The sequence below is a fragment of the Amphimedon queenslandica genome, unplaced genomic scaffold, assembly GCF_000090795.2.
Source record: "Amphimedon queenslandica unplaced genomic scaffold, v1.1 AMPQUscaffold_13069, whole genome shotgun sequence".
Classification (NCBI taxonomy): Eukaryota; Metazoa; Porifera; class Demospongiae; order Haplosclerida; family Niphatidae; genus Amphimedon; species Amphimedon queenslandica.
In genome coordinates this window covers 1-10,404 of record NW_003546695.1, presented here as the reverse complement: position 1 = coordinate 10,404, position 10,404 = coordinate 1, and the positions used below count along the sequence as shown (strand labels likewise).

At 32.0% G+C, this 10,404-nt stretch overlaps 1 protein-coding gene across 1 annotated transcript; it reads left to right on the top strand.

Moving 5' to 3' along the window:
* Positions 1–2,131: 2,131 nt before the first annotated feature.
* LOC109585400 (rhodopsin, GQ-coupled-like) lies at positions 2,132–3,553 on the top strand. The gene has a single exon (XM_020001470.1). It carries the CDS (start codon positions 2,468–2,470, stop codon positions 3,407–3,409), a length of 942 nt encoding a protein of 313 aa, XP_019857029.1. The 5' UTR covers positions 2,132–2,467; the 3' UTR covers positions 3,410–3,553.
* The last annotated feature ends 6,851 nt before the right edge of the window (positions 3,554–10,404 follow it).

Genomic DNA, 10,404 nt, shown 5'->3' with positions numbered 1-10,404 from the left:
CAAGAAACATGGGCTATAGTACATGGTTTTACTTTAAAATTGGCTAGGAGAGAATTTTGGTATGCACACGTGGTCTTATGTATCAAGTTTGAGTTAAAATTGGATTTTAAAAGTTCCTTGAGAATTTGGTCAAATACTATTAGCTATAAATACGAAAATTTCCAAACAAAAGAAATTGAGCAGGATTCACTGTGTTCTAGTTTGCCAAAAAATTAATAGAAAAAGATTCTCAGTGACAAAAATTTGAAATGAAGGTTCTAATCTTGTAATGCAAATTCTGTTCTACATTAGATTTTCAGGGTTATTATAAAAATTCAATTTTAATCGAAATCAGTTTCTACACTATACAGTTCTCATGCTTGATATTTTTTATGAAATTTGGTACTATAATATTGAGTATATGGTCTTTGGCCAAGCAACTTTAAAAATTCAGCTTGATTGGAATCAGTTCAAATTTTTACCATTATGTGTCAGAAAAAATAATTATGAAAATGGATAGTGAAATACCCTTGACTGCATGTACTGGGTCTTTAGTTAAACTTGACCACTACTGTTCATTACTTTATCTAGTATCTCTGATGTACATGTACATGTATTTCTGTAGGTATCCAATGGTGGTAGGAGGGTCCAGTTGTTTGATTTTGATGCAGAACAGGACGATGAAGACACATGAACTATAGTTTATTAGTACAATAGTGTACAGTTGTTTTATAGTTCAAAGTTTTGTTTACTATTTCTAGTGCATTATCTTTAGTTTTATCTTGTGCCATTTGCCAAAAAGAATTCTAGTATATCACCTTCAATAGCTCTAGACTGGTATTGGTACAATTGTACATTCTTGACATCAAAACAGGCTTAGTTTTATATGATAATAATGTTATACATTCATACAACAATGCAAAGAGTATGTACAATGCATTATACATTTATACTACTAAAGTGCTAATGTAACAAGCACTGATTTAGTGATCTATTATGTTGTAGTGAGTTGGATATGTCAAGCATTTCTGAAACTGGATGAGGAGGGTCCAGTTGTTTGATGTTGATGGACAGCAGGAAACTATTGAACACTTTGCTTCAGTTTTAGTTCTATTTCTTGTACATTACCTTTAGTTTTATAGATCTAGTTTTTGTACCATGTATCTTATACCAAGTTTTAGTTTTAGCTCTATTATAGTTCTAGTATATTAACCTAAAGTATTCAGTTTTATAGTATATGTTCTTATGTTGTGTAGTACGGTAAGTTCGAGCTGATTTAAAGTTACATGTAGCTCAAAAATCTGAACAAAGATAAGACCCTGTACTATAATAGCTATGTCGTCTTCAACTAAATTTTGTCAAAAATGGCTTGAAGCGAATTTTTCATTTTTATAATTTTCTAATGCATGTCAATGCATATACCCCAGTACATATGTACATGTAATGTAATTATGTTGTGTAGAAAGTATAAACTGATTCCAATCAAAATCAGATTTTTTAAAATTTGCTTAAAAATCAAACCAAAGCCATTGTACTATAACATTTTTGGCCAAATTTTGTCAAAAACTGCAACAAGGGAATTCTTAACTTTAATAATTTTTCTGATGCATGTACACATACATGTACATGTTCTTGGTGTGTAGAAGGTTTGAGCTCATAAGTGAAATGTAACATAATATTTCATACAACTATACTCTGCTGCAGTGTTGCTGAGGATATCTTTATTGTATTAATTAGCTGAAACCACTCTCCAAAAATTGGAACATTTTATTTCAGTATACTTTTTGACACATTAGCAATGTTGATTATGAGTGTTAATGAATCTTAATATCACACCACATTTCATATTAGCTACACTCTACTGCAGTGTTGCTCAGGGGCACATTCTTTGAGACTCACTTGGTCTTTAATTTGATTATTGTATTTTTTTTCACGGTAATTTTGTTTTAAAAAAGGTATGGTTCTGTTGATGGAGTTCAAAATTTACTTTTAGGAGTTCAAATAAATGAACTTCATCCAAATTAATTTTAAATGTCTTAATCTTAGAATCAACAAAAAGATAATGACTTTCAAATATTATTGATTTTTCGAATTTTGATAAAGTTAAATTTAAAATGATATTCAATTTTCAGTTGTTCTTAATGTTTCAATAAATTACATTTCATTTGGCTAATGGCCATACTCACAGCAGAAGGAGTCTGGCTACGTGAGACTAACAGCAGGTGTCTCATTTATAGTCATAACAGTTTGTCAGCTTATATAAAACTAGGAACAACACTGGAAAATTAAATGGTTAATTTAATTAACTAACATTTGCAGTATTAACCAAAGTTGGTCATTATAACCAATTTTATTTAATCACTTTTGGCAGCCATAGCGGCTAGTTCTACTTCTACCTCAGTTGGAGCAGTTTTATCAAATTATATAAAACTAGGAGCAACAACAAAATTCTAGTTTAACAATAGTTCTACTTCTACCTGGCAGCAATATGGATATACATGGTCTGAACTATACCCTTGGTGAAGATGTTAATGGTCCTCTACTAGCAGCTGTACTTGCTATAGAAATGATTGCTGCATTGATCGTTAATGCTTTTGTTCTTGTTGCTACTTTTTCTCAATGCAAATCCTTAAAGTTACCATCTACAATACTCTTTACTTCTCTGATTATGATACATTATGTAATAGCCCTCATATACATTCCATCTTGGCTCATATCAGCAGCATATGGAGAATGGATCTTTGGCAGTACAATACAAGTAAAAGAGGCAACCTGTAAATTTGCTGGATTCATACTGAATTACACTTTGCAACTCAAAAATTTTACACTAGCTGCTATATCTGTTGATCGTTGGTTATTCATTGTCAAGCCTATCTTTTACAAGCAATACATGAAAGCTAAGGTAGCTGTGGTCCTGGCTGTTATTATTTGGATAGTGTCTGCATTATTGAACATACCACCATTCTTTGGAATGGGAAAATTTGTTTTCTCCCCTTTTGGATGCTGTCAACCACAATACATAGGTGAAGTAGGTTACAGTATTATCAGATTAGCATTCATTCTCATAGTAATATGCATTATGGTAATTGCATCAATTTCAACGTGTTGCTTCACAAGAAGATTCATCCGGGAACATGCTCAATTAGCAGATGAGAGTGCATACGTGTCAAAAGATAGAAAAATCATAGGAATATTTGGAGCAATGCTCGTTGCGTATGGGATATGCTATACTCCTGCTATTATTGTTATTTTCATTGGTCTGTTTTATGATGTCAAAGCTGCAACATTTACTGCAGTGTTGATTTTTTCCCTGACACTCATTATCATTAATCCAATCATCCAGTCAATTTTTAGGCCTGATTTGAAGAAAGTGATCGTTAAATTATGCTCAATATGTCAAGAATTTCATCATTCTCCTGAGCCTGGGTGAACATGAGGTCCTTAAAGATTGTTCTGTTTAGATATAAACCTTTATATAACTATGCACAAATAATAGTGCTATTTGTGTATTAAGTAAATTGTTTTAGATATTTTTGCTTGTTTTTAATTGATAATTTTGTTCCTTTTAATTTTATTTTATAATTCTAAATTTCTGACAAGAAATTTAGATCAGGTATATGCATTCAGAGTTCTCATTATTGACATGAAATAAGCATAGTATTATTATTATTATGATATTATGTTATGCATATTATGCACTGTTGTCCAGAATGTCCGCCATGGGTATCTATGAGCATTACAAAGCATGTCGTCTTGTCGTGTGCTGTCCACACCCGTTAATAGTTTTGTGTTACCTCTGCATCAATTGTTAGTTTTGGTCCTTCTAGCAAAGGATGCATCTAAAAAATAGTATTTGCATTCTAATTTTGTTGAAACCTTTGTTAATATCTTGTTCAGTCTTAGTATCGCATAGTTCAGTATTATACCTCACATTACAGCAGTTCCGTTGTTATTGGGTTGCTTTTAAAGTTAATTTTACTGTAAGTAATACAGTATAGCCTACTATGAGGAGAAGGCCTGCATGCCCTCTAAAAAAAATTTAAAGCTGCTTCAAAATTTGGCCAAAGAGTATGGGCATGGTATGGTACATGGTATTTCATAAAAATTGGCTAAGAAAAAAATTCTGATCTGCAGACATGGTTTTGTGTTGTATATTGAGTTTAAATTGATTTTGATTTAAATTTGATTTTAAAATAATCCTTCAAAAATTGGCCAAATACAATGGGATATAAAAATATAAAAAGATATAGTAGGATTTACTCCGTGCTAATTTGTCAAAAAGTAATAAAAACAAAGGCTAAAATTTGGAATAAAAATCTTAAACTTGTGATGCAAATTCTATTTCAATTCACTGTAATCATAGAAATTCAATTTTGATCCAAATCAATTTAAACTTTACACCATTTAAGAATGAAAAATTCTTTTTGCAATTTTTAACAAAATTTGGCCAAAAATTGGGTACCATTTTATAGTACATGACTACATGATTTTTGGACTGATTTTAAAGCAAATTTGAAAATTCAATTTAACTCCAATTTTCAAGTAAAATAAGAACATGTACAATGTATAAATTTATCGGAAAAATTATAAAAATAGATAGTGAAATACTTTGCCACATTATTATAATACTGGGTCTTTGGTTAAACTTGATTGGTCTACTACTCTTCATTACTTTATCTAGCATCTCTACTTACATTGTATGACTGATGTACATGTATTTCTGTAGGTATCCAATGGTGGTAGGAGGGTCCAGTTGTTTGATGCTGATGCAGAGCAGGACGATGAAGACAAGTGAACTATAACTTATTAGTGTACTGTATAGTGTTGCAACACTTTGCTTCAGTTTTAGTTCTATTTCTCGTGCATTATCTTTGTTTTATAGTTCTAGTTTTTGTACCATGTATGTATATCTTATACCAAGTTTTAGTTCTAGAACATTAGCCTGAAGAAGTCTGTTCCAGTTTTAGTTTTAGTAGCTACATATTTTATTTTTAGTTCTAGCTTGTGCCAAAAAATAGCTTGCTTAGATCTACTCCAGACTCTCCACCCAAATCATTAGTCAATAAACATTAATAAACAATGGCGTCAAGGATGTATCATACTGGCATCCGTTTTAGTGCTCACAATTCATTCAGGATGCAAGTAAAACTCTTCAGAATCACACTGTTACTTACCATTAACTTTTAGACTATTCTATCACTCAATAGGAATCTGAGAAATACTGCATCACGTGAGTCATTAGCATTCAAGCTGAACTATTATGTGTTACTATTTTTAGATGCATTCTTTGTCAGAAGGACCAAAACTAGTAATATACCAGCATACCTTGGTTACAAAGGTGGTAGAACAAGAACATTGGCAATAGTTAGAAAAATTGATGGAGACACAGAGGTATGTTCATTCTAATTATTAAGAAGTTTGTTCACACCTTTGTTAATATGAGAAGAAGGCCTGCATGCCCTCTAAAAGAAAATTTTAAGCTTAAATTTGCTTCAAAATTTGACCAAGAAACATGGGCTATAGTACATGGTGCTACTTAAAAATTGGCTAGGAAAGAATTTTGGTATGCACACGTGGTCTTATGTATCAAGTTTGAGTTAAAATTGGATTTTAAAAGTTCCTTGAGAATTTGATCAAATACTATTAGCTATAAATACAAAAATTTCCAAAAAAGAAATTTTAATAGGATTCACTTTGTGCTAGTTTGCCAAAAATTTAATAGAAAAAGATTCTCAGTGACAAAAATCTGCAATGATGATTCTAATCTTGTAATGCAAATTCTATTCTACATTGGATTTTCAGGGTTATTATAAAAATTCAATTTTAATCGAAATCAGTTTCTACACTATACAGTTCTCATGCTTGATATTTTTTGATGAAATTTTTGGTACTATAATACTGAGTATATGGTCTTTGGCCAAGCAACTTTAAAAATTTAACTTGATTGGAATCAGTTCAAATTTTTATCATTATGTGTCAGAAAAATTATGAAAATGGATAGTGAAATACCCTTGACTGTATGTACTGGGTCTTTAGTTAAACTTGCCACTACTGTTCATTACTTAGATCTAGTATCTCTGCTGACTGATGTACATGTATTTCTTTAGGTATCCAATGGTGGTAGGAGGGTCCAGTTGTTTGATTTTGATGCAGAACAGGACGATGAAGACAAATGAACTATAGTTTATTAGTACAATAGTGTACAGTTGTTCTATAGTTCAAAGTTTTGTTTACTATTTCTAGTGCATTATCTTTAGTTTTATCTTGTGCCATTTGCCAAAAAGAATTCTAGTATATCACCTTCAATAGCTCTAGACTGTATTGGTACAAAAAATTCTGATCTGCAAACATGGTTTTGTGTTGTATATTGAGTTTAACTCAAATTTTCAATGTAAAATAAGAACATGTACAATGTATATTTATTGGAAAAATTATAAACATGGATAGTGAAATACCTTGCCGTATTATTATAGTACTGGGTCTTTGGTTAAACTTGATTGGTCTACTACTCTTCATTAGTATTTCTGCTTACATTGTATGACTGATGTACATGTATTTCTGTAGGTATCCAATGGTCCAGGTAGGAGGGTCCAGTTGTTTGATGCTGATGCAGAGCAGGACAATGAAGACCGTTGAACTATTTCTTATAAGTACTACATAGTGTTGCAATACTTTATTTCTATTTCTTGTACACTATCTTTGATTTATAATTCTAGTTCTTGTACCATGTATCTTATAACAAACCTTAGTTCTAGCTCTAAGTAAAACTGAATAGTTTTAGTAGCTGCATTTGCCCAATTACTTTTAGTTCCCCCAATTACTTTTAGTTATATTTTTAGTTCTAGTGTACCATGAGCCAAAAATTTATATTTCTAGTACATAACTAAACTACATGCATTATTGACATCAAAAAGTATGTTATTACTTATGCAGTCCAGTAACTTAGTCCACACCGTACCCAAATCTGCATTCTCCACCCATATCCCCACCTATTATTCGTGCAAGCTGCCAAGCTCGAGGCCAAGCTAGTTCTATAGTAGTCCCATTGTTTTAGTTCTACGTAGTCTCTAAGAGTACTAACTGTACTGTATATGCTGCACGAGACTAATGCTGTACTATATACCGTATAGCTGGTTTATTTCGTGGCCTCATATTTTTGCTGCTTAAATTTTCATTAGAATTAATTTTAGTGCCTTGCTAAATTTTTGTTAATATTTAATTGGTTTTAATAAAATTTAGTGGAATTAATTTTAGTGGATTTGAGCCTGCACGAAAATTAATTCCACACGAAATAAACCAGCTATACGGTATACAAGAAAAACCGAGAGAAAACCTGTCTGCACTCACGTGGTTACTGGTTATTAAAACAATGGCGTCAAGGATGTATCATACTGGCATCCGTTTTAGTGCTCACAATTCATTCAGGATGCAAGTAAAACTCTTCAGAATCACACTGTTACTTACCATTAACTTTTAGACTATTCTATCACTCAATAGGAATCTGAGAAGTACTGCATCACGTGAGATGCCATTAGCATTTTTAAGCCGGCACTATTTTGTGTTACTATTTTTAGATGCATTCTTTGTCAGAAGGATCAAAAATAATAATATACCAGCATACCTTAATTACAAAGGTATTGGAACAAGAACGTTGACAATAGTTAGAAAAATTGATGGATACACAGAGGTATGTGCATTCTAATTACTGAGAATTGTGTTCACACCTTTGTTACTATAAGGGGAAGGCTTGCATGCCCTCTAAAAGAAAATTTTAAACTTAAAGTTCAAAATTTGACCACAGAGCATGGGCTATAGTACATGGTGTCAAGAGTAGATAAAATAATTAAAGGAAAGCTATATGATCTGTTGCATCAAAGTGTAGAAATGAAAGTCACATAGGATTCATTCCGGCACTCTGTGCTAATTTGCCAAAAAGCAATAGAAACAAGGGCAAGTAGGATTAAAATCTGAAATAAAATTCTACTCTTGTGACGCAAATTCTATTGTACATTGCATTTTTAATACTATCATAAAAAATTAATTTTGATTGGAATCAATTTAAACTTTCTACACTGCTTAGAAGCATGTATCACGTATAAATGTCATAAAAATGTAAAATTCTTGCTTTCAATTTTTTGATGAAATTTGGCCAAAGATTGTGTACTATATAGCCTTTGGCCTGATTTTTAAGCAACTTTAAAAATTGAATATTGATTGGAATTAGCTCAAATTCTTAACGTAGCATAAGAACATGTATAATCATAGAAAATGGATAGTGAAATACCCTGTACTACAATACTGGGTCTTTGGTTAAATTCGACTGGTCTACTACTCTTCACTACTTTTATCTCTGCTTACATTGTATGACTGATGAACATGTATTTCTGTAGGTATCCAATGGTGGTAGGAGGGTCCAGTTGTTTGATGCTGATGGAGAGCAGGACGATGAAGACTGTTGAACTATTTCTTATAAGTACTACATAGTGTTGCAATACTTATTTCTATTTCTCGTAGATTATCTTTGTTTTATAATTCTAGTTCTTGTACCATGTATATCTTATACCAAATTTTAGTTCTAGCTCTAAGTAAAAATAATTTTAGTTGCTGCATTTGCCCAATTACTTTTAGTTCCATTTTTAGTTCTAGTGTACCATGAGCCAAAAATTTATATTTCTACATTTTCTAGTACATAACTAGACTACATGCATTATTGACATCAAAAAGTTATGCAATCCAGTAAGTCCACACCCAAATCTGCATTCTGCAATTCTCCACCCATATCCCAACCTATATTGGTGCAAGCTGCTAAGCTCGAGGCCAAGCTAGTTCTGTAGTAGTCCCTCATTGTTTTAGTTCTACGTAGTCTCTAAATAATACCAAAAAACCGAGAGAAAACCTGTCTGCACTCAGTACTCACGTGGTTACTGGTTATTAAAACAATGGCGTCGAAGTTGTATCATACTGGCATCCGTTTTAGTGCTCACAATTCATTCAGGATGCAAGTAATACTCTTCAGAATCACACTGTTACTTACCATTAACTTTTAGACTATTCTATCACTCAATAGAAATCTGAGAAGTACTGCATCACGTGAGACACCATTAGCATTTTAAGCCGGCACTATTTTGTGTTACTATTTTTAGATGCATTCTCTGTCAGAAGGATCAAAACTAATGATATACCAGCATACCTTGATTACAAAGGTATTGGAACAAGAACGTTGACAATAGTTAGAAAAATTGATGGATACACAGAGGTATGTGCATTCTAATTACTGAGAATTGTGTTCACACCTTTATTACTATAAGGGGAAGGCTTGCATGCCATCTAGAAGAAAATTTTAAACTTAAAGTTCAAAATTTGACCACAGAGCATGGGCTATAGTACATGGTGTCAAGAGTAGATAATAATTAGAGGATAGCTATATGGTCTGTTGCATCAAGGCCCAGAAATGAGTATTCATTCACTCTGTGCTAATTTGCCAAAAAGCAATAGAAACAAGGGCAAGTAGGATTAAAATCTTAAATGAAATTCTACTCTTGTGACGCAAATTCTATTCTTCATTTCATTTTTAATACTATCATAAAAAATTAATTTTGATCGGAATCAATTTAAACTTTCTACACTGCTTAGAAGCATGTATCACGTATAAATATCATAAAAATGTAAAATTCTTGCTTTCAATTTTTTGATGAAATTTGGCCAAAGATTGTGAATTGAATATTGATTGGAATTAGCTCAAATTCTTAACGTAGTATAATCAGAGAAAATGGATAGTGAAATACCCTGTACTACAATACTGGACCTTTGGTTAAACTTGATTGGTCTACTACTCTTCATTACTTTATCTAGTATCTCTGCTTACATTGTATGACTGATGTACATGTATTTCTGTAGGTATCCAATGGTGGTAGGAGGGTCCAGTTGTTTGATTTTGATGCAGAGCAGGACGATGAAGACAATTAACTATAGCTTATTAGTATTATAGTGTTGTTCTATTTGTTTTAGTTCTAGTTTAACTAGTTCTTGTACATTATCTTTATTTTGTTCTTGTTGTACCATAGTACCAGTAAGATTTAGTCCTAGTTCTAGTACATCACCTTCAATAGCTCCAGACAGGTATTGGGTACAATTGCATATTCTTGACACCAAAATAAGCATAGGCTTTTATATGTTATGCATTCATGCAACACAAAGATTGTGTACAATGCATCATATGAATGTAATGAGCACTAATTTATTGATTTATATATGGGATGGTGAGTTGGATGTGTCCAGCATTTCTGAAACTGGATGAGATTCAATATAATATTGATCAATCTATTAAAACAGTAATGCATTTTGTAATTTTGGCTGAAATTTTACCTCTTTTTTGACCTGCACTAATGTTTTGTTGTTTAGTAATGACGTGTACCTTGTGTAAAG

What these genes read in the sequence shown, in the direction of transcription:
- LOC109585400 (XM_020001470.1), top strand. Translation starts at nt 2,468, where the DNA reads ATGGATATACATGGTCTGAACTATACCCTTGGTGAAGATGTTAATGGT.